The sequence below is a fragment of the Neolamprologus brichardi genome, chromosome 11, assembly GCF_056152115.1.
Source record: "Neolamprologus brichardi isolate AB-2024 chromosome 11, ASM5615211v1, whole genome shotgun sequence".
Taxonomy (NCBI): domain Eukaryota; kingdom Metazoa; phylum Chordata; class Actinopteri; order Cichliformes; family Cichlidae; genus Neolamprologus; species Neolamprologus brichardi.
In genome coordinates, this window is record NC_142114.1 from 14,360,170 (window position 1) to 14,385,331 (window position 25,162).

The 25,162-nt window shown below is 40.6% G+C and overlaps 1 protein-coding gene across 1 annotated transcript; it reads right to left on the bottom strand.

Annotated features, from left to right (window-relative positions):
- Positions 1 to 909: 909 nt before the first annotated feature.
- On the bottom strand, positions 910 to 25,056 carry mindy3 (MINDY lysine 48 deubiquitinase 3). The gene is made up of 16 exons (XM_087848166.1): positions 24,924 to 25,056; positions 24,113 to 24,436; positions 23,718 to 23,797; positions 22,865 to 22,925; positions 22,534 to 22,740; positions 22,284 to 22,335; positions 21,485 to 21,599; positions 21,231 to 21,304; positions 20,992 to 21,071; positions 20,675 to 20,745; positions 18,293 to 18,373; positions 9,688 to 9,760; positions 5,554 to 5,626; positions 3,633 to 3,720; positions 2,687 to 2,758; positions 910 to 1,793 (listed from the first exon to the last, which is right to left on the bottom strand). Exons 2-16 carry the CDS (start codon positions 24,201 to 24,203, stop codon positions 1,644 to 1,646), a joined length of 1,368 nt encoding a protein of 455 aa, XP_087704292.1. The 5' UTR covers positions 24,204 to 24,436; positions 24,924 to 25,056; the 3' UTR covers positions 910 to 1,643.
- Between the last annotated feature and the right edge of the window lie 106 nt (positions 25,057 to 25,162).

Sequence of the window (25,162 nt, forward strand, 5' to 3'; positions counted from 1 at the left end):
CAGACGTCCTGCGCTTTTTGCAGTCTGTGTAACGCCATCATTCTCCAGGTTTAGAGTTCAGTTGGAGTATCCGGTGTGCACATTTCCATCCGTAATCATTTTGTCCACTGCCTTGCCTCCAATAAAATGATCACAGACGTCCTAATTCCAAACGTGGAACCATTACTTCGCACACTGTTCATGTTACTTCCTGTCAATCTGCCAGTGTGTCCTGATCAGAGATTTACTGCAGGTCACTGTGGAGAACAGCGGTGGTTCATGTTTTCAACACTTTGCCTTCATTTCTCTTCTCTCTGTAAAACCTCACCATAAGACTTTTAAAATGAGCGTTATGTCGGATTATAGCCACATCCCTTCTCCATTAGAGACACACCCAGGTAATATTACACATCTCCTGTGCATAGACGGAGAGAGGAACAAGCGTCTTCTGCATCCACATATAAACACACAAATACATGTGTGCTGAGCTACAAATGCTGCTGTCATAACCCCGAATCGAGACTAAGTAGCTAAAATGGTGTAAATTCTCACTCTGCAAACATTCACCACTTGTTTTGAATTATGAGGGACCAAAGTGTGAGGACATACAAGACCGAGTACAGACTGTCTCGTTTGTCTTCTACTGGGACAATTTTGAGCAAACAGAAACATGCATTTTTTTTCCTCTTAGGAGGATCTCCTGTTTATAGGAAGGTACTTAAGGGACCATCAGTGTCTTGTAGATTTAGAGTCTCTGGGGAACACAAAACATTCGTGTGTGTGTGATTTAGTGGTGAAGGTCCTGACCGAGCTGGGACATCGGACACCTTATGTTGTCCCATGTTTGGTCATGACAGGATACTTAAGAAGGGAATTTCTAGGATTTTAAGTTACCAAACCACACAGCATATCAACAAAAAAAAGGTGTTTATTTCACAATTTTTGAGTGTTGGTAATAAATACATGAGCACATGTCCAACATCCAAGTGTAGTGCATGAAGCACTCACACAGAGCACCTAAACCAGCTCCGTCTTGGTTAAAACACTGAAAACCTCCTGTCATATCTCTGCGTCCGGGTTGGTCCCTTTACGCTGTAAACTCTAAGCAGTCCGTCTCTGTGTTCTCTTATGTGGAAGGCTTTGGTAGGTTTTCCCTTGAACAGTCCTATAGCTGGGTTAACAGTAGTGTTTCACAGTCGACTGGCTCTACATGCGATTCAGCATTTGATTTGATGACATGCTCCAGTCGAATCAAACTAGTATGCTAACGGTTTACTACTAAGCTGTAGCAGAGGTGTCGGCACAGAGCAGACCTGTAAAAATAAACAGTCACCCTTTTTGTTTTAAATAATCACATCATAAACATCTTCAGTGTCAGTTACAAGCACTGGTGTACAGACAATAGCATGAAGTGTAGAGGTGAGTTCGTGTGGAATGTGAGAATGACAGAATGGATCTCTGGCTTTAATGTTTAGTCCATGAACATGTATCGCTTGAGTGCATTTGTGTCTTTTTTTGTTTTCCTTGTTCTCATTCATCTGTGTTGCATGTGTTTCAGTTTTGTAGCCTGCCGACCTTTTTGGGGTCATTGTGCAGAGAGGCGTGCTGTGACACAGTAGTGATCCATCTGCATACACAGGACCACGCTGCTTGTTGTGTCAGTGCTAGTTTAATGATGGAGAGCGATCGGTAGTCCACAAAAGCTCGATGTAGGGCCACTTGGTCTGTAGGCAGCGCTTCACTGGAGTGTCATCCGTCCGCACCATGGGGTCCTCAAAACCAAGCACCAAAGCAGTCCCCTCCACGTACTCGACCTGAGAGCGCACATAAATGCAGGTTAATACACAGCAAATATCCCCCCCAACATCTCTTGAATGACCAATTAACCTAACCTCATGCATGTCTTTGGGCTGAGGGAAGAAGCCAAAGTACTCGGAGAGAGCCCATACAGACATGGAAAATATGCAATCTCTACACAGAAAAGGCCCCTGTTGGGATTTGAACCAAAGACGTTCTTGTTGGGAGACGATGGCGCTAACCGCCCTAAATGCAAACCAGTGAACTACAATTCTGACTGTTCCTCTGAGGGTGTCAGCAGAAGGGATGCGAGTACACAGCAGTCTCACACAGAGACACAGGCACACAGTCAGCAGGCCTGTTATTCCCATTTGGAGCTATAGGAATGGAAATGCCATCACAGCCTGCCTCTTATGTGAGTAGGTGTGCACTTTTGTGTGGGCACACATGGTGCCATTCCTACAATTTCAGGTAGCGGTATGGGAAAAAAATGAGCAATTTTACACACCAGGAAACGTGACAGATGAAGAAACTGATATTTTTGACTGCCAGGTTTGTGCAAAGCCACCAATGGCATCTGCTGATAATCATCCATCAAACTAATCCTGCTTAACAAGCCTGTGTTTGAACATTTATCACAGAAAGCCTGCTGACAGTGGCCTTCGTGTTGAAATGGCTCAGAGAAACGCGAGGCTAAGCCGGGTTTTTTTTTGGATGGACGGACAGGCTATTAGGCTCGCAACAGCTACTGTTTATTTTGGAGTGGCCGGCTGCCACCAGCTGTGTGTATGTGTGCGCATGTATGTATGAATGATGACGGGAAAAGGAGCGGAGGTAATTGGGAGAGAGACAGAGAATATGAAAAGGGAACCAGTGCCATTAGTTAACGTGAAAACCCTGAGTGTCTTACCCTCTCTTTGTGGTTCGACTGTTTAAGACCATTGTAGTGGTAGACGGGAAATGAGTCTGGGATTCCTGAATCCTGAAAAACAGGCACAGAGTGAACGGGGTGAAAAACATGCTGTGTTGTTGAAGACTCTCTGAGCAATCTTTTCTCACTGAGATGGAGGCAGAGGCCTACAGAGGCAGAACCTTTGCCAGCTGAAAAGTCACAAGTCAAACAGTCACATCTCTGGCTGCAACCGAAGCTTAATGTTAAATCCCAGGAGTTAAACAGAAAGGCATGCGTAACTCCAAATTACCACAAAACAGCCTATGCTACAAAAAATGATCAAAACAATGACAGAAAACACTTCCAATGACTTTTCTTGAAGGTGCAGAAAGCTAATTGGGTGTGTTTTTTGAGAGCGTGTCCAGCTTCTCGTGTTCATACGGTATATATGAAACTCTAACCCTCGCCCCAATCCCACGTGTGTCTGCATGTGTGTGTGTGTGTGTCCAGTTGGCTAATGGTAGTATAATTTTTTTGCGGCTCGGGGCCATTCTTCTGGCGAGTCCCTAAAGCCCTGATCACTTTAACACAGTTCCCCTCTATCTCCCCCACCTCCACTCTTCCTCACTCGCCCGGCCTCATAAAAGCATCTTACCGCTCTTTCTTAAAACTTCTTGGCAAGCAGCATCATATGATGGTGAGCACACACAGGCACACATGCATTTCACATGAGACACCACAGGAATGTTATTGGCATAATGCTAAAGCAGCACTCCACATATTCTTTGAAAACAGACCTAAGTGTCACCCATATGTGTTTGGGCACAAGTCCTCCTCCATATGTTTTAACTGTGATATGGATTGTATAACGGATGGAAGGCATTTATCATGCAGGGGCTGTATTGTAGAAGTTGTAGTTGACCTCCATCTTCATGCACACATACACACACACAAGGACACATACCTGATCAGGGAAAAACTCCAACAGGAATGGGCCCAGAAGAATTATGCCCAAGTTCTCTGGATCCAGCTTACTCTTAACCAGAGTCACACTGAGAAGGAAAAGAGAAAATAAAAAAAGAAAAAAAATTGGGAGTAAACATACAGTGAGAAGACGAAAACAGATTTACAGACAAAAACTGACCAAAAAAAAAAAAAAACCCCAGCATAAAATGCCCCAACACAACAGATAAAAACAAGTTTCAGGAGAAAGGAACTATCAGCACAAAGGAAACAAGATTTGTGTATGAAAGCTGATCCAAATTTACAATCACCTCATCACTCAGCGTGGATTCGTGATGCATGTTTTGGGAAAGCGCGTGCATATTTTCGTGAATACTGTGGTACAACTAAATATACCTCTGTCCAGACATTCCTATGTGTTAGATCAGTGTTATTATTATTCCACTGTGATAGAAAAAAAATCTGATCAGATTGCCCTTTTATGGCAGTGAGGAGAAAAGTGAGGAGTCTACGCAGACACAGAAGGAAAAGAACGATTATTTCTTCATCTTCCGATTTGTTACCAACTTTACATGCAGCAGGAGCACGCAGAGTCACTGAGCAACCCTCTGAAATACTAACAGCCTCTAGCTAACCTTCTGCACCTTTTGTATGGAGGAAAGAAGAACATGATGAGAGGAATCAATAAAAAGAAATAAAAATCCCACTATGAAAAAGTTGTTCTGTGTTGATGGGGCTCAGCAGGGTCAGTTGTTTTTGGTGGGTTATATCAGTAAATGCTGCATGACTTACATCACTTAAAAAATGACTGGACGTGAGATTAATCTGCACACACCGAGTATGCCGCAGTAATTTCTTCTCAGATCATGTTTGTTTGTTTAGGAATTGCACAAAGGCAGTAGATTAACAAGATTGGTAATATTTGATTAAGATTATACCTAAATATCAAAATGTAGACTACTTGAATTGTCCGTCAGTGGATTTCTTGCACTGGATATGCTGGATTTGCTCAAAACATAGTAAGGGTGCAACAATGCCATCTAAGTGCTTGTAGATTGCAATAAGGAGACTCGTTTATATTCTTCTCACCCTGTAATAATATTTCACCTCACTTTTTTCAGCTGATTACTTAATTTCCAGACATACAGAAAGTGAATTCACATGTTCACCAAAACAGTCTATAAGTACATTTCTATTAGCACTTATAGAATCAAAATCAAATTATATAGAAATGTATCCATGTGTTTAAAATCTCAAGAAATAATCATTTGCCAAACATAACAAAAGTCTTAGAGCTGCTGACTGTCAAAGGTCACAGGATAGATGGAAACAAAAAACTTTCACTGCTCTCAATGACGATGTTTACTTCCTAAAGTCTCGATACTGCTATTAAATACTGATGTAATCAAGATGCTATTTTTAACATAGGAATCCCGGTGAGATCTTGTTGTGTGGTAAGGAATGAGACTCTCCTGTTAGCACTGGGAGTCTCCCGTCAGTTTGCTGTGTTTTGTTGTGATGTATCGGCCATCTGGGGGTCTGTAGACCAGATTATTGGTCCGGTTACTTGGCAAGTCCAGTGACTACAGCATTAGGGCTTACTGTTCCTCAGAGGAGAACGTGCTTCTGTTTGAAGCGGCACTTTAAAGTGTTTCCTCGATCTCTCAGTCTTTCTTCCTGCAGTTAACGATCTCCCCGTAAGCCTCAATTTCTGACTCTTTCTTCCCCAGCCTTTATAGCGGGCTCTCTCTGGTCTTGCTTTATAGCAGCCTGGTAGTGAAACATGAGCAAGGAGGTGCTGACCTGGCCTGCCAGTGACTTTGGAGGTAGAATCTAAGAAGCTCTACAGGTGCCACATGGAGACTGACACACACACAAGCATGCACACACAAACATAAAGCCTTGAACATGCAAGCACTTACTATTCAGGCTCTGAGACAAGGTCAAGAGCTTTCATCACATCCTCCAGCAGAGACTCTGGGATGAAACCATTATCTACAGAGAGGGAGCGAGAGAAAGAGACATAAAGAAAGACTGGCTGACTTTAGACAAAACATAAGATACAAACTTGAATTAAAAACCAGGCTAAGCCTTCACCTATACACATGTGGCATAACAACTATTTACATCACAGGCCCTGGGCAATGAACTCATCTGACACACATTTCACACAGACACCTTGTCTTTTCTCTCTGACCTACATTCTTTAAGCGTGATGATCGCTTTACCTGAGAGGAGAAGCTCTAAACACTAACATGTGTTTCTGTCCACTGCTGTCTGGCCATGCAGTTTTATGTCATTTAAACATCAGCATGTGAGCCTGTGCGGTCTCTTGTTTAGATATACACATAAACCCCAAATGCGATCGAAAGAACATTAACTGACAAGTGTGCTGCTAGTTCGCTCGCAAAAACTCAATCTCGTTCTATCAAGGCGAAGAGATATTTTCTTAGGCTACGTCCACACGTACGCGGGTATTTTTGAAAACGAAGATTTTCCATTTTCGTTTATAAAAAAAAATCCAGTCCACACATAAAAGCCAAAAACGAAGGAAAACGCTGCTAGGAACATGCCAAAGCAGCAGGTGGCGCTATATTCCTATCCGTGTAGAAATGTTGGCCAATCAGAAGTCAATAAGCCTGGGTGGGAAAGAGTAAACAAAGATGGCGCATAGAAGCAGAACTGAGTCGTGTGTGTGGAGGGACAGTAACTGTGTGTATATGTAAGCATTTAAACACTGCAGAGACTACAATTAACAGTATTTTGTCTATGTCCGCCATTGTAGAAATTCATTTCACCGAAACAATAACGTGGCGCACAGTGTGGCGTCAAAAAAGGCGCACACCTTTGACACTGCGTTTTCTCCGTTTACCTCATCCACAGTAAAGGCAAAAACAGAGTTTTTTTAAAATATCCACCCTGGCAGGAGTTTATAAAAATCTCCGTTTTCAGTGACCGAAAACGCCATTTATGTGTGGACGAAAGGCGCAAACGCATAGAAAAATCTGCGTTTTCAAAAATACCCGGGTACGTGTGGACGTAGCCTTAGAGTGGCAGCTGATGGTGTGACAGTGAGCAGAGAGGGCAGACAGCAGGGACAATGGCAAACAAATGTTTTAAAAAAAGTGCAGTGGGTTACTGAGTTTGTAGTTCTTGTGAATCACTGTCGTGCGTGTGAATGTTTCTGGCGCCATTTTTCCACAACACAAGGGGCTGTACTGACCGTACATGCGACACAGACAGATTTATGGCCCTGTTACGCAGCACTCATCTGTACAGTGCATTCTTCTTTCATGTGTGTATACGTATCCCTATAAGATTGTGGGTCCAACTACTGGAGCCCACGCATGTGTTTGTTTGAACAAGTGTTTGGGAGGAAAGACCATATGGCATGCAGAATGTCCTGGCAGATGATAGCAGAAGCGGATTTGACAACAAGCAAAGTGGTATTCTGTGCAACAGGAAGAGACAAATGAAGAACAAGGAAAGTGCAGACGATGGTTGTGTTTACATATTTGTTGTAAAAGCTGTTGGAGCCTGCAAGCTTGTTGTCAGCTGGTAGGATTTAATCATGCGGTAACATCACATCACACCACATTAAAGCTGCGCTATATCATATCGTCAACGTAAAAACGCGATATAAGCAAATGTAATTTGGAGATATAATTTCAGCAGCCAGCCACGTGTCAACATCCTATGACAATTGACCTGAAAAGGGAGCTACTTCAACAACCTCCAACAAAAGCACAATGCTTAGAAAAATATGCACGACAAGTGTTCCTGCCAAAAGCTAGAAACAACACTCGTTTCACCATTTGAGGCAAAAAACACTGTTGAGAACAACCAGGCTACAAAAGAGGAGACACTAGCAGCTGGTGATGCGAGACCCAGATGTAAACAAATGACTCCACCGAGCTTTGCTGGAGCACTCATTAGCTGCACGCCATATGACAGGAAGAGCAAACGGTGGATGGAAATTACTGATGCGGTCAGATCGTGGAAAAGCAGCGTTTTAAGCAGCTGGTTAAAATCCCTCAATCCAAGATTCAGAAGTCAGTATCCCAGGTAGAAAATATTTTTATGTGACCACCTTGCACAGCTCTTGAAGTGTTACACAGGAAAGTTATGTTATTCTTAAGTGTTAATCAGTTATTATATACTTTCCATTTAGAGTTTCCAGGTAAAATACTACCAAGGCTATTTTTGGGCTTATATATAATTTATGCTGTTATAACACCACTGCACCAAAGCGCGGGCACCTTCAAATCAGAAAGTGTGTCATCAATGACAGTTATTAATTATTTTTAAACCCCCCCCCCCCCAAGAGGATAAAAATGCTGCTGCCTGCAAGTACGGATAGTACTTTTGTTTTCCTAGATTGTCATAAATATCTGGATATCATTTAGAGATACCCACCCCTACACAAAATACAGAAAGACCTCGGCACATATCGTGAATAATGCAGCTTACAGCAATGAAGAACAGCACAGTTCCTTTGAAAATAGGAAAACATAAATATGTGTTATAACTGGTTCCCAGCTGCACACTTTAATAATAAAATAGTTCATGCTCAAGTCCTGTGTACGGCTCCTGACATCTCTTTACTGCTCACTTCACACTCTTGTATTCAAGCAGAAGGAAAAACACTGCATGGCAGATGTTAACACTAAATGTTTCATTACATGTTTCTCTTCTCTGAGTGAACATAAATATCTAACAATATAATCCTGAAGCTGCGTGAATGAAAATTACACACAAGATTTTAATTTCTACTGACATGACAACCTGCTGCCTCCGCTGTCATTGTTCCACTCTCTCTGTGTTTTTCCTGTGGTCTTTTTACACAGTGACTTGGAAGTGACAAGAAAGGCTTAAGAAAATGAGGAAGAGAGGGGGAAGAAGCAGGATGGTTGACTCAGCTGTTAGCTGAGCTGATCTCACTAACCTAAACAACAACAATGAAGATCAGAGGAGGGACAGGGACCCTTGTTCTCTTTGCAGAAGAAAATAATGGTGATGAGAACAACAAAGAAAAGAGGTTATGACTGCATCTGCAAGCAGGGAGAAGGGAGGAAAAGACAGTTGGGCCAGGATGTCTTTTTCTCAGTTTGTGTCTGTAGCTGTGTTAGTGAAAGTTCGGAATAACTAAAGTACATCCGTGTGCCAGGTTACATATAACTGGTGTATTAATAAGCAGATAAAGTAAAGTGCTCAATCAAAACCTGTGCACAGCTGGTGACAGACAGAAGGTGAATAACATGTGGACTGTATATGAATCAAACTGAGGCAAGCCAATCAATACTTGGTGCATTACTGCATCAATACTGGAAAACAGCCTCAGTGCTGGTTCAGGTGTTCAGGGCAGAGAGCCGAAATCTTAAATTCAAGTCTGTGTTATTCTAAGTTTAGTATGTCAGGCATCAGCAGCAGTGCGCCCATAAACTCTTACATTTTGCAAACAGAACTTACATAGCATGGAGAGAGCTAACAACAAAGGGTGAGCGGCCTGGATGCATTTCACTTTTACTGCTAGAACAAATTCTGTTAGTGTTTTTTTTGCACTGTAGTCGTTGATGGTGAAATCCTTTTTGGTTTCTCTCCTCCAGTTATTTTAGTTTTTTTTAAAATTATTTATTTTATTTGGTCAAGTTTAGACTTTTGCTGCATAGCTTTTTAAACTTCCCCCGTGCCTGGTCTGCGGATAGTGAAATAGACACATTCACAGACTTGGTGAAGAAGGGAGCAGAGGAAGCTGGGGAAGAAACTATTGCAAACATAGTTGAAAGCCTCTTGTGTTTTATCAAACTGCTCTCAAATGAAATACGTGCAAATAAATTAGGCATTAAAAAACATTGAAAAGTTAAAAAAACAAATGCCCATTTTACTGGCCTTGTTCCTTAAGTAAAGCCTGATGCTGCCTTACATATAGAAGAGTCATGCAGAGTCTCTTCTTCTCCTTCTGTAGTGAGGACTACTAATTTAAAACTGGTATCAGTCAAAGCAAAACAGAGCTATCAGTAGTACATCTTAAATACAAACAATTGATTTTCCGTTACCTTCAGGATCAAATGACTGGAAAACCCTCCTTGCCTGTTCTGATGGAGACTCTGGACCAACCAGTGACATCTCCTATTTGGAGACAGTAGGGACAAAGACACAAGACATTAAAGACAAGAGCAAGTAAAAAACATGTGTGCACTAGAACGTGAAGAGGTTTAACCCTAAAGTGACCACACACATCCAATATTTGTATGCAGAGTGAGGAGAGAGAAGGAGAAGAGCTGGGTCATATTTCTGTCATTTTAGATGATCATCTATATATCGCTATCTTTCTCTTTATCTATATATCTACTAAGAGCAGATTTCAATTGGTCCTGCCCAAGTTGAGCAATACTAATGCACCAAACCCACTCTATATTCTAAACATGCAGTCAATACAGAGCACCACTCATAGCAGTAGATTTGTGATTCACTGTTGGTACATTAAGCATGTATGTGTGGAACCTAAGGGGCCTGTGCAATCACCAGAGTTCATTGGGTTATTAACTGATTTGCTGATAAAGTTAGATGGCTTGTTTTCACTCCAAACACAGTGTCAGGAAATCAAGTCTTAAATATCTAGCTTGTGATTTATGACGAGCTCTGCAATGTTTGTATGTTGGTAAAGTTTGGAGAGAGCAACGCTGACAGGCGCAGCAGATGTGAAGAGTTGTGTTTATCCATCTATAAGTGGTCGATGCCTCGTACAGCGTGCTTATGCGAAGCCTTCATTACTCTTTCTATACTGAGGAAATTGGGAATAAAAAAAATAAAACCAAAAAAACCCCACAACTTATCAGACTGTTGAACTCTGAAATTCTTCCTCCCACTCCATTCCACTTTCTGACTTTGGAATTGACATTTAGTCTTACTTCCCAAAACTAAAAATATGAAAGCATGAACTAAAATCTTCAGGGCTGATAAAGGTTTAGACCCCTTTTTTTGCACACAACTTCTAGAGTTCTAATAGTAAAATCAGGAAAGTATTTTGACCCACAAGGAGGACATGACCGCAAGGTTTTTACCCATTTGGAGTATAAACAATTTTGCCTCTGGAGGCTGTTGGATGATGTGTTTGAAAATCAAGTTTGTTTAAAACATACCAAACCCTTAATACAGCACTTTAACCCCAGAGTCCTGCGATAGATCTTGTTGGACAACCCCCCTCAAAATGAAAAGAAACGTCCTGACTTATCTTATCTTGCATTTAGGTATTATTTGATATTTTCAAACTTGGTGTCAGATCTTGTCAAGATTATACAGGTTTTAGAGTCGAATAACCAAAGTGTCTGATAAGCAACACTGAAAGCAATCAGTGATAAGGAGAGCGAAGGTAAATGATAAAATGCCCTATAAATGTTTTTCATGTGTAAACACTAAAAAGAGTTTAAGAAAAAAAAGCTCACAGGAGATGGAAGGAATATTTTAAAGATAAGAGAAGGTAAAGATGAAATACTTGTTCAAAACGTGAAGACAAGAGTCGGAGGGTTCTCACTGTTCTTCCTTACAAGACTGTACTTATGACAATGAATCACTGGACAAACACATAATGTTTTGGGAGAGCAAATGAACCCTCCACATCTCCTTTAGCCAGCCTTTATTAAAGCTTGAGCCTCTGATCCACACAGGCTGCTTGGGTTTCATGGTCCACTTATTACTGTATTCGGGGCTTACTTAAGGAGAGAGGAGGCTTTTTGGGGGGTGGTGAGGGTGGGGTGGGGTGTAAGGGGGACATATCCAAGAAGAGATGACTCCCAGCTGCAGGCTCTTCAGATGCAAAGAAAAACAGTCACACCAGCAAACGTACGCTCACACACTTTTCTGTGACAGAGTACAGCAGAGGCCTGATGTGTTAACATTACAGGCTCCATAAATCTGACAGAAGATTTTTCATTAGTTAGATACGTCTATGCTTCACTTCCAAGATTGAACAATTCCCAGAGGAATAAAGTGCTGAAAAAAAGTTCAGAAGGAGTTGAACAAACGTCCGTATCATGAAACATGAACTGTTTTGATAAAATGTAATTAAGCCTTCTACCCCAACTGAGAAAATAATCCTCATTTGAAAGACATGGGGCTTAATTAATTTAAGGCTACATATAGACGTCGAATAAGCCTCGTGAACTGAGAGTCAGTTTGCCATGTTCAGCTGATAATCTAACATTTACAGATTGCGTTCCAACGAAGACACAAACACTACTAAGTGGTCATCAACACACTAAACAAAACATATCATTATGGCCGACCATTACACACAGACGCACACCAATATGAGCACAAGAAAGGGACTAATAAAGACAATGACTCATGTGAGCGTCAAGACCATGCACAGGCACATAAAATGACAGCAAAGCCTACATGACTGTGTGTGCAATGATAGGTCTGCTTGGCCATCTTTGATCTGTGTTTTATTAGAGGCCCGGGGAAGACGCTGCTGAGTTGGAAAACATGTCATGGAGCTAACAAACTCTGCAGGGAAGTGTGTGCACGCATGTTGTGTGCCTCACAATTTCATTCCACTCAAACTAATTGAGTAATAGTTCATGTCAGTGTGTATGTGCGAGCGTCTATGCAAGAGGTAGTGTCAGTGCAACAAATAAATTGCATCCTGTGATGAAATTCATTTGGTACAGTGTTAATGCAGAGAACCAGTGCAATGATACACTGCAGCACCAAAGCCAGGTCTGAGACGCACACGCTGCTTGTCAAGGAGCACATTCCAATCTCTGCAGTGCAACCTTTTCTGTGCAAACCCGTGACCTCAGCAAGGGAGCGAAAACAAGCTTCTCTAAAGGAACAAAGCAGGAACTACAGTCATGCAATCACAAGGACTTAAATATACAATGTAATGTAGAACATTTGCTCCAAGTAAAACTGGAATACATTTACATTCCTTGCCAAAAAATTTTAAGAGACCGGAAAGGGGATCCGAGTAAGAATTCAGGAATGTGTGTTTGTCTTTTAATCAACCGTCCTTTTCAGCAAAAGTCTTTTTATTAGATCAAGAGCATTGTTAGACAAAAGAAAATTACAGATAGGAAATAAAATTTGCAATTATGCATATTTTAGCTAATTAACTCACGTTACACAGAGAGGAAGCCTTCATTTAGCCAACAAAATATTTAAGATCACAGACCTACTTGTGCAGTAGCTATTAAGATGATGATAGACGAATGCTAATTATTTAAGTTTACTTGCAACCTTTGATTTCATGTAACAGGTGATGATGTTCTTATTCTTTTCAGATGAAAATACTATTTATTTTTTAAAAGTCATGAAAGCAAACACATACAGCAACCGATGCAAGAAAAACTCCCAAGAACAAACATTAAAACTGGATGAAGGAGTGTTTTGTGTACTATTGTTATCTGATGAGCACAACCCAATTTTAGGAAGTAATGCCTACAGCACGGTTGGATTTTGCAATTGCCACCTGCCTACCCAATGCCATAAGACTAAATTAGTGCATCTCATCTCAATCATAAACAATCTAATTTTGTGTTTTACCAACACATTAAAAAAATAATAATTTTCCTCCCTAGCTTAAGAACAGCAGCCCAAGATTTACTGCAGCATGTTCGATAAAGTACAATGCTCGGCTGATCTTTATTATTTGTGTTATGTTCAAGAAATGCTTGCCGACTACTGTCTTCAACGTCACCTCTATCCATCTGCTTTCATGCTGCACTGTGCTCACCAGGCTGAGAGGCTCTCTTAGGTTGACGTCTCATGCCCTTCCTTCTTCCCCTTTCATTCTTTCTCCCTGCCCAGCTTGCCCCCCCTCACTTACCTTTTTCTGTGCTAAATAGGTACTCCAGTTTTGGAGTATTTCCTCCCCTCCCTCCCTTAACTTTTGTTCCATTTTCTTTCCACCTTTCAGCCTTTATCTCCACATGCATGTAGCTACTTCAGGTAAGACAGGTAGACATAGCACTTTACTAGAATTACTCTCTCTTTCTCACCGGTCCATCCAAAGAGCTATTGTGTTGCTGAGAGGCTTTGAGTGGCCATAGAGTGCGTCTGTAGAGATCAGTTTCAAAACAACAAAGCAGAGGTCTTGGGCAGTGTCTCCCATCTTGTTCCTAGCAGGTAACGACAGACTCACTACATGACAGGCTGAGAAGAGAGTCTGTGAGTGAGGGCTTGTTATGTAGAGTGTATGTGTCCCTTTAGTTCACCTTAACTAGCCTGCGTGATCACGAGTAGAGAAGAACAGAAGCTCCGTGTCTCTCTTGCTACATAATGAGTGAGTGCCGTTTCAGGTGTGACAAAGCAGGCTAAGCAGTGATTTATGAAACTGTCTTAGATGGGCAAAAACGTGTCTCACCAGAAAAGAAAGGAGACACCAGAGAATAGTTATACAGCGTAATGATGCGTCTTATAACAAAGAGCAGCACCTGAGGGAAAAGGAAGAATAATGCACACATACAGCGACAAAGATAGACTTTTATCCTACTACAAAGACCTTTGGTCTGACCTGTCACAGATTATTAATGACTGTTAATGTACACCGCTTTGTTAGTTTGTGTTTGCGTGTGGCCCGCGCCCACTGATCACATGGAGACCAAAAATTAATCGTGGATGACCAAACAAATTTCATAAAGGCCCCGCAGATTATTTTCCTGTTGTCGTTTTAAATATTCATTCTTTAAGAACGCAATACATATGTCGTTTTGCAAACATGCGCTGATTGAGTAATGAACAGGGAGATTTGCAATTTACTTTATTACATCAAACACACGAGTTGAAATAATATGTTACACATTACACTGAAGAATACTGTGAGCTGCAGACAAGATATTTGGAAAGGGATGGCAAATGCACCTTAGGTCTGAAATATTTTATGTTGAAGATATTAGCCATATTCCAGTAGCAGTAAAACACCAATGAATTAAAGCTAACTGTGTCTGCACACAACTTCTTCCTCCTTACCAGTCCCTGAAAGACATCCTCTGTCTTTGCAGACAGAAGCTGGAGTCTTGTGGGACACACAGCGCCATAGCGGCTGCTCGCTCTCCTAGTAAATCACTGACCCAGAGCACAACTACTGTACACACATGCACACACATAACTCCCCGGAGAAGCGCAGATACAGCCTGTGAACCTCATCACTCAGTGAGGGCAGAGTAAAGAGCGATGAGAAATGTCACAGGGGGGCTACCCCCACCTCCTTTCCTGAGTGACCACCACACTGCTCTTTAAAGTGCATCCTTCCTTTCTACTTCCTTTCCTCCTGTTTCCTTCCCATGAGGGACCAACAATCTGAAGAGACTGGCTAAGGTGCGCTGGGGAGTCCTTCACTTGGGCAACAGACCAAGCTTCAGCTACTTCAAAGAAAGAAGGAAAAGGAAGGATGGAAGAATCTTTTTTTGTTTTTTAAAAAAACATACTATATGATACTCATCCGTCACCCATCTCTCCACTTCTTTGCTTTCTGTCCTTTTTCTGGCGTCTCAAAAAAACTCTCGTCCAGAAACAGATCCCATTACATGCCATTATACACACTCAGACTCTCTCTCTTTCACATGGACACACACATTAATACAACTGAGAACAGAGTGCAGGAGGTATTGTGGGTACAGATCAAAATTGGCAGGATGGTCTTTGTGTAGGCAGATTAGATAAAAAAAACAAAACAAAACACTAATGGCATTAAGCTGATGGCCTGAAAGCCACAGTCACACTGACAACCACTCAGGGGAATACACACCCGTCCCCAGTGACAGAAAGAAGGAGCCACTGACACATCAGAGGCGGGGATCAGGTTTTCTGTTTTTGTGGCGATGGTTCTATATCGGAGCTAAAAGCTACATAACCAGGCACGTTTATTTTTATACCATAAAGCCCAGAAAAGTATTCTCGAAACACAGATTCACTGCACAGTAGGACAAGGTCCCACTGAATGAGGCCCCACATCTGTCTTCCTGACCTCAAGCTCAAAGTTGCAGAGCTCATTACTGTTGGCATAGTGTACAACTAGCCCATGTTCCTCAGTACATATGCATACATGAATGAGTGTGTTCAAGTGTGTTTCCAGTGTCTAGAGGTACAAATACATCCAGATGAGAACATGGGAGTCATATTTCCTTCAAGAAGCCATCCACCTAAAGCAACACACACACACACAACTAATGCTAATCAGGATTAGGTTTCCTGTGCTCTGGAATGTGTGTGTATATGCGAATATGTCACTAGTGCTGGGGGAATTGTAGAAATTGGTAAGTCATCTGTTCACGCATGACGACTTTAGGTCATAGCGGAGGCAAAATACAATCCGCTCACATAGCGGGCATGAGATTATTCCCGTAACTGAGCTTTTAATCAATGATATATTAGCAGGGTAGCGTTATGATGGAGATGATTACTTGGGAATTTTTTCCCCCCCCTCTGGTGCAATTTTCACAACAGCAGAGATAATCGATTTGCTACAACTGAAACTTCCAACTTTAATTCACAAGCTAAAGCAGCATATTAAATTACATGTTCACTAATGGAGAAGGCTTGTTTGAGTGTATAACTCAGATGCAAGAAAAAATGGGACAATAATTCATTCATTCATTCATTCACCAAAAACCAAAGATTTCTTTTTCCTCTCCTCAGATTTCCAACAACATGTTTGGCCACAATCAGAGCCCCTCTGGTATATCAGGACTGAATCAGTATAGTGTGTTACAGAACACAAATCTCCAGAGCGCCTCAACTTGTAAAGGAATCTCACACAGTGCTACAGTAATATACTAGTGCATCTCATCTTCCTCTTTACAATGTTACATAGGTTCTCATTTGGGTTCAGGTCAGCTGATTTGGCTGGCCAATCACAGACAATAATAACATGGTCAGCAGCATGGTAGCAGTTTTGGGACACTGGCCAGGTGCTAAGTCCTGTTGGAAAAGGAAATTGACATCTCTATAAGATTTGTCAGCCAATGGAAGCATAAAGTGCTTTAAAATTTCCCGGCAGTTGGCTGTGTTGACTTGGATGTGATAAAAAAAGAAAACTAACAACTGTTAACATCAGCAGGTGACATACACCCCCCTCCCCCCCATCACAGACTTCAGACACCTCACACTGGACTTCAAACATCTTGAGTTCTGTGCCTTGCCACTGTTCCTTCAGACTCCAGGACCTTGATTTTCAAATGAAAAGCAAAATGTACTTTCATCTAAAAAGAGAACTTTGAACCACTGTGCAATTTTTTCCAGTTTTATTTCTTTTTAAACCTGGTAAGACGCTTCTGATACTGTGTCTGAGCGGTTTAATATTAGGAATGTGACAGTTGCTGCTCCTTTCCTGAAGAGATCAACCTCAGTCAGCTCTTTGTGGAGCTCTCACCAGTTCTTGAATGGACTTTTCTCGACAAGGTTAGGGTACACCTTTTCCTGCCATACTTTTTCCTTGTAGTCGGCTTGCTTTGAAATTTGACTCTTAAAACAGCCAGCCTTTTCAGCAATGACCTTCTGTGCCTTACTGTCCTTAGAAGGGTGTTGATAATCGCCATCTGAACAGCTGTGAAGTAACCAGGCTTCTCTGAGAGAGAAGACTGGACGAGCTTTTATACTGCTTGATTGGCAATTTGCTCAAACTTAAAATATTCTAATAATCTGGGATACTGGACTTCAGATATCAGAGAGTTTTACATGCAATTAATGTAGAATATACTGTATATAGAATATAAGCCTATATTTTTTAACCAAACTACCAAAAATATATTTTCATAATATCCTAATTATTTGAGATACAAGAGTATGTGGGAGTGCATTGACATCTGGGATTATTAACATTAAAATAACTATTATTTCCCAAGTACTAACAAAACAGACACTGGATTAAATACTTAGACCAACATTCGTTGTGCTGTTTGGGGCAAATTTTTTCTCAGTATCTTGTTTTTAGTGTCAGATTATTTTGGCATCTTGGCTCACAGTAAAAATCTCATACCCAACCACTGCCAATAATCAGTTGTGTTCCATTTGCTTACTTACTTTCTGACATTTCCTGAAATGCAATGGAAAAATCGAACATGCACTGGGAGCTACTTCTGATTGTTGTTTCAGAGGCTTTATAACTCTCGTGACAACGCTGTATAAAAAACTTGTGCCAGAAGAGAAAAATCTGTGATCCATACTGATGGATTTAACCTGACAGTGAAGGTGGTTAGAAGTGCAGACTCTTGCTGGAGCACAAACTCAGCAGTTTGTATGCTTACAATACTTTAAAATAAACCACATATTGTTTAGTTGATCACAGATGGTTGATAAATTAAAACTTTGTGTGTTTGTGTTTGAGAAGTGAGAAGGAGCGAGAATGCAGACCATGTCTGTGTGCCAGTATTTGTTAAGTTCATCTTTGGGAACTGAGCATTTTTCCCCCATACTTGTTAGGTGAAAAGCCAAGAAAGAGCACCGGCCATATATGACTATCTTCTGTACTCATTTTTCTCCCCCCTCCCTCTCTGCCTCTGGTTTTTCCCCCACACTGATATCTGACCTGCACTATTTTAAAGCACCTTCCATATTCTGGTTTTTCTAACCTGCTGAGAACACTGGCTTATGTTACACATTGTATGTCTCTGTGTGTGAATTATATGCTACCTCTCCAATGGATGTGTGTATTGAACTTGCCTTGGTGAAAAATACAGAGAGGTGAGTTTCACTGCCAAGGATCCAAATAGGGAACTTTGGAGACTTGAGGAATGCCCCGACCTGCAACACACACACACACACACACACACACACACACACACACACACACACACACACACACACACACAAGGAATGCATAACCTGTGAGTGTCTATTTCAGTAAATTTCATCATGAATCAGTAATCGCTTGAAATGTAACATGCAGATTTTCCATTCAACATTAATATTTAAATAACAGCGGCATGTTATTTCTCTAAAACCCTCGACAATAATATGCATAATGAAATGCTGTAAAATGACAATGATAACTTAAACCGCCATGAATAGCATATAAATGCGCTGCTTTGTAAGGTCGATCTTAAGAGCTCTTTAGTTACTTTGGCAACCATCTACTTGCCATTAACCTATTACAGCTGCTTACTCACTTTACCTGTTCACAGGCTCCATATCTCAACTTCAGCTATTTTTGGCTTGTTTATATTGATAAATGAGCATTCCTGTTTTTCAAGCCAGTGAAATTATTTTGTGGTACAAGCATTTTTATACGTTTTCGCTGTGATTCGTTTTGAATAAATCAGCGTTTCAGTACACGTGTTCCAAAAATAACTGTTCCTTCCAAACATATTTTCGCATGGGAGTACAAACTTTGGCCTGTGGTTCACAGTTTGAGATGTCAGAATTACAACTAACAACAAGTGTTTGTGTCTTTATTTGTATTTGTAGTCCTCCTTTCAGTTTACACAATGGGCGTCCATCTTTATTTGCATTCAAGCTTTCTTGAACAAACACAAATCCTCTACAAGCTCACAAACAACCACCACTGGACAGTTTGTTTATACTTTTAAATTATGCTTCGTGAACCTACAGAAAAAAGTTGGCAAGCTGTGTAAAACGTAAATGAAAAAAACTGAATGATTTGAATCCATTTCGACTCCATAGCTAATTGAAAACATCTTTAATGCTGGAACTGTAGAAAACTGTAGTGGGTTTTGAAAAACAGAATTGGGACTGCAGCTTTAAAAGACTGGAAAAGTTGGGCAATACTAGACAATCACTTTGTGGAGAATTTTATAACTGATTCGATTAACTGGAAACAGTCAGGATGATGGCTGGATATAAAAAGAGCACCCCAGAGATGCTGAATCTTTCAGAAGTAAAGATGTGGATGGCATCATCATTTGTTGAGAGACCATATGGTCATAATGTTAAATAATTCAAGAGTGTTTCCAAACATAAACTACCAAAGACTTGGGGCATTTCATCATCTACAGTTTGTACTACGGCCAAAAGATTCAGAGAATCTGGAAACATATCTGTACGCAAAGGACAAACCAGAAAACGAACATTTTTCTGATCACAATTATTATAAATGGACATAGACTATTGCTGGTAAGCACAATTTGCAGCTGTATCCACAAATGCAAGTTAAAACTCAACTATGCAACCAGAGAAAAACAAACATCCTGACAAATCCACATTTAAAATTCTTTTTGGAAAACTTGGACATTGTGTCTCTGAGGAACAAATGAAATGGACTGTCTGGCTTGTTATCAGCATGAATTCAAAATTCAGCATCTATGATTGTATGGCATTATGTGTTTGCATTGGTGCATAAAGTGAGGGCATCTCAACTTAATTCAAATGCATTTATAAAGCACAAAAAACTGAATAGATAAGAATGTGCTAAACATAGGAGCACAGGAGACACAATGGGCAAATCAGACACTCAAATGCCAATTAGTACAAATAGGCTTTGACTCAATGAAGGAACAGATTCGACTGTGAAGGGAATGCTGTTCCACAGTTTGGGGGAAACACAGTGAATGCATGACCTCTCCCAAGTTTAAATCTAGAGCGCAGGACAGTCAGAAGCATCTGATTGATTGACCAGAGGGACCTGGAAGCAGCGTATTGATGTAAGAGGTTGGACATGTAATAATGAATCAGACCATGAAGGGCTTTGTAAACAAACAGAGCCTTGCACATCGGGCAAATAATCATAATTTCTTAGCAATATATGCAGGAATCAGTGCTACACTTGCTAACCACATAAAAATGTCAAATGCATTTTCAAGAAAGACCTCGCTTGCTTCACTAAGACAATGTTAAACCACAATTTGGACTCATTACAAAAGCATGGCTCTTTAGCGCCCCTGCAGGCCAATCTGTTGCAGGGCAGATATTTTCCAAAAGCCAATACAATTTCTAGGCTTCAAAATTTGATGTTCACGTAGTCAAATGACATGTAACTACTACCTGTAACTACATGTAAGCTTCATTTGATTTGAAAACGATATGTTTTGTGACATTTTAGAGAGCTTCCCAAGCTTTGTGAAAATGTAAGTGTATCTGTGTCTGTACCTTGCAGTAGCGTAGTGATTCCATCAGTGTGAGAAAACCAACACATGCCTGTTTATGAATTCCCTGTAGTTCTGCAAGACAAGAATGGGGAGAAAAAAAACCAACAACAACAAAATAAGAATTCCAATGATGTCAAACTGGTGTTCATTTTTAGTTTTGTGCAGTGCTGTGAGGTTTAAGAGTTATGACAGTCTGGTGACCAGAGTTTAAATCTTAGACCACAAATGACTTCTGCAACTCTCATATGTGTAGATGTTTCTTTTGTGTGGATTTGGTGTCTTTAAGCATCTCCGTGCAATCCTTAATTGAAGTCTTACTCATTCCAGAGCACTCCCTGTCTCCATCCCAGACATTAGAGACAGCATGACCAGTTATAAGAAGGTTCACCAGGCTTTGACTGCAAAAGAGGGGAAAAGACACATCGAGAGGGTGAAAAACAAACAAACAAAAAAAAAAAAACAGTTCCACATAAAATGTAAAATATCTACCACTTGCAGCAATTGTCATGTTACTATATAAGGATATGGAAACAACTGGTGAAGATTTGCTTCACTACCTCCCATGGCCATGTACAGGATCTATGAGAGGCTCCATTGTGTCCTGGATCTCATTCCTTATATTTTCAATGCCCTGCACAAACAGAACCAGAGGAAATTAATGTATTTAATTTTTGGTTTTGGTTTGGATGAATGACGATGATTTAATGCAAAAAGTCAAGGTCTTAAATTCAGCAGCGGTTTCATTCACATCATAATTATTTCAGTATTGCATTTTTCTAACCATCTCTGTCTAGTGCTTTCATTTCTTTACCTTAGTGAGGATGACAGAATAAAGGAAAAGCAAGACTCCACAGCACCCCCTCCAGGTGTGGTAGAGAGACAGCACCTCCTCTCTGAGATGGGCCACTGACATGACCGTCCGTTTGCTGCAGGAGGGAAACAAACACAAGAATGATGTATGAAACACTCAAAAGACAAATGTGCTGGGCTTCCAGAGGTGTCAATTTGACAAATGCACTAACTGAGTTTGTGATGCCCAGATGCCCTTTCACAACAGGGCAGGCATCAAATAAATGAGAGGGTGAAGAATAATCTGATCTTTTGTTTGGAGCCACTTCCCTCCTTTGCTCAACCTTGGAAAGTTTGGTAGTGAAGCTATTCGTCTTGGTTTGCGTGAGTCACAGTGAGTCAGCACTGCTTTTTGCTGACTACCGTCTCAACTGCCAGTGCGCTATTTGATGAGATTTCAATATTGGTCTGGCAAACACACCACTGCATTTACTTGGCTTGTGTTTGTGTGGCAGACGGTGTGAGAGAAAGGTAGTTCTTTTTTATTAGGCAATCAGTGAAAATGCTGAATCAGCAAATTGTGAGCAGTGAGTGAGTGAAAAAGGTAACACCGATGTGAAAGCCAATTCTTGCAGGCTTAGATTTATCTAGTTGAAATGTGCTGCTCTCTAGTACAGTAATGCATATTGACATCTGTCCCACAGTGACTTACAAAGTCCAAATCCCTCCAGAATACCAACAGTAATTACTTAATATCAGGATTTTATGGGTATTAAAGAAGCTAATTGTTATAGATGGACAGAATATTTACTGTCACTTACTGGAGAATACTGTGAAATTGCTCAAAGCCAAGCTCCTCAGCAGCCAAAGCAGCTAGGCACAATAAAACACACAGAAACCATAGTATTAGAGCATGTCACATTAAAATACTGGATCAAGTGATTAGTCATTAAAATTTTCTATTTAACAATTAAATATTAAGACAAGTCTTCATTTAAACAGTAAAAATACTTCTGCAGTTTCATTTTCAACGTGCATCTTTTATGGAAATGTGACAGACGTAGGACTCACTGGGTTGCTGTTCCTGTGGTGGCTGACTGCTTGCTGGCTCTGGCATGTCCTGTGTTTGCGACTGTGCCTGTGTGATTGTTTGTGTGCTAGTGTGTGGGCTCTGTCCTTTGGCCCAGGTCACCAGGCAGAATCCCGTGGAGGTGCTTGAGCAGACAGACTCCAGGATTTCGCTTAGCGTCGAACAGAGTGCCATTTTCTGCTCCTCCTCTAACATACACAAACATAAAAGGTGCTTTAAAAAAAACAAAAAAAAAACCCAAAACCATTCTGACCACATAAAATTAAGAGCACAGGCAATTCAATGAATGAGTTTTTTTTTTAAAGAAATTACCTGGCATTTGTCTCCAGTTGGAACTCTCTCTGTTAAAGAGGACATTTTTTAGGAGGAAAGCCTGCAAAGAAACAAACTCTGTAACCAAATTTGCAAGAAATATTGCATGGTGCAATGTGCTTTATGTCTTAGACATAGTTTGTCCAAAATCAGCAATCACAGACTAACAGAAACTAATATTTACTTCATTTTATACAAGTAACCATTTTTATGGGGTGGCCAGTTATACAAATTACATTTTTGATCAAAACAAGATGGTCAAGATTAGATTTTTCACAATGTTTGTCTCACTTTGTCTTCTTTTATAAATCCAGTGTACCTTTTTTCCTCGTGATGGGATCTATTATACGTTTCCTTAATGGTGGATGTTTACATAAAACAAGGAATATGTTTCAAAATGTGAGGTCAGCATATGTGCATATAATACCTCTTAGCTAAACGCTCAGGTGCTCTAAAGTGAGCCACATGTGTCTGGCTGTGAGTAGCCCTACCTACTGTTAAATAACACCCTTTGTTTTTAAACAGAAAATTGTGTTCAAGGGAGGGTAAAAGTGGCTAAAAATGTTTTATAGAATGTGGATGAACTGAAGAGCTACACTACAGCCCAGTGTAAGATAAAATACAATTATTTTAAACTATAAGTCAAACAAAGCTATTTTTGAGACCAAGACCACAAGTGAGCATAACACATCTCCTTTAAAGCAGAAAACCTTATTGTCATCACATACCAGTTGGGGCACATTTAGTTCAGTTTGCATTTATTATAATCTCAATTTTAACCAAAATAATTGCATACAGACATTTTATCATAAATGAGCAGGACAAATTGTCAGAAGACTGAATACGATCTTACCTGGACAGGTGCAATTACAGCACAGGGCCCTCCTTCAAACTGCTCCAGTGCTGTGAGCTCACTTTCACTAAAAACAAATCCTGTGATAAACAGCAAAAAGATTTTGTGTCAATAACAACTTACAAAAACAAAACAAACAAACAAATGGATATCCAGCTGAAGACCTGAGGGCCACAGACCAAAATCAGGGCGTAAACCGCAAAAGGCAGGTAAGTATTTATACTTTCATTTTCAGTATTTTACACTTTAACTTTGTTTCAGCTAGAATTTCAAACAAAATCACTGCTTGCTGTCTTTTGGTCTTAAAGTCTGGATACAGTGGATTATTGCTTCATACCCCTTTTGGGGGAAATTAGTTTAAACTCTTATCAACATACTGAGAAAAAGTATCATACCTTGGGCCCATCTGCGGAAAATGGAGACAGACACTCCACTGGAGGGTCTCCCCCAAACCAAATCCACCACATCTTTATTTAACTCTGACATGTTAGCTTTCAGTGTTGGATGACAGTCAGTCCCTCTTCAGTCCAACAGCCAGGTGGAGAAAAGATAGGTCTGTTTACACCAACTTGCTTTTTCCTCTTGCTGCTGACAGTTTACTTCTCCGGGCAGGTCGAAACCTGTGGCATTGGCCACAAGCTGCCTGTGCACGACAGCCTGACTACAAGTACTGACAGCACACTGGCGGGTAGGAATGACATCAACGTAACCACAGCAGCCTACCAAGTGATAGAAAAGACACCGTGCAGTTTATGAGAAAAACACATATTCATGTTTCGGTCTGTGGCGGAAAATGTCCATTAGGAATGGCAGATTACTTTCATATCCACGATGAAGACCAACTAGGTTTTTACTTTGGTAAATGAATACTAATTTATACTTCCCGGGGTTATAAACCAGCTAAACACCTACCAGTTACTTAACGGTAATTTAAGAATCATTTATTAAAAACTGATAACTAGATAACAATTTGCTTATTTTTGGCGACGTTGTTACCTTGCAAGACATTTAAGAAAATAATGCACCAAATTTTGATCTTATGAACCGAGTTAGTTTGGTAATGTCAACAGTTAGCATTAGCATCACTACTAGCAGCTAATCTTTCATTGCTTTGTCATTCATTTACTTTGCACATTAAAACGACGGCTAGAATCGTTACATGAACTCGCAGGTTTTCGATAGCTTTATATTAGAGGCCTTAATTACCGTAATACACAGTCCGGTAATGGTATCCTGTATTGATGAAATTTTCTGGTAGCAATTTCACCGTCAACCGCGTCTCTGTCATTCGTTTATTTACAACGGAATTGTGTGGGAAAAAGAGAAGAGCGTACAATTGACGTACTTGCCCATTGGTTGAAATCCAGAAAGTTCCAGATGCGTCAAGGGCTGCGGCGTCAGCGCGTCGCCTCAATAGTCTACAGACTTGTCAATCATATTAAAGA

Excerpts from the sequence above, each read along its gene's own strand:
- mindy3 (XM_087848166.1), bottom strand. The coding sequence starts at position 24,203 with ATGTCAGAGTTAAATAAAGATGTGGTGGATTTGGTTTGGGGGAGACCC. Across the intron at positions 21,305-21,484 it reads ATTCTGTCATCCTCACTAAG|GGCATTGAAAATATAAGGAA; the intron begins GTAAAGAAATGA and ends CTGTTTGTGCAG. Across the intron at positions 1,794-2,686 it reads AGTCGAACCACAAAGAGAGG|GTCGAGTACGTGGAGGGGAC; the intron begins GTAAGACACTCA and ends GTGCGCTCTCAG.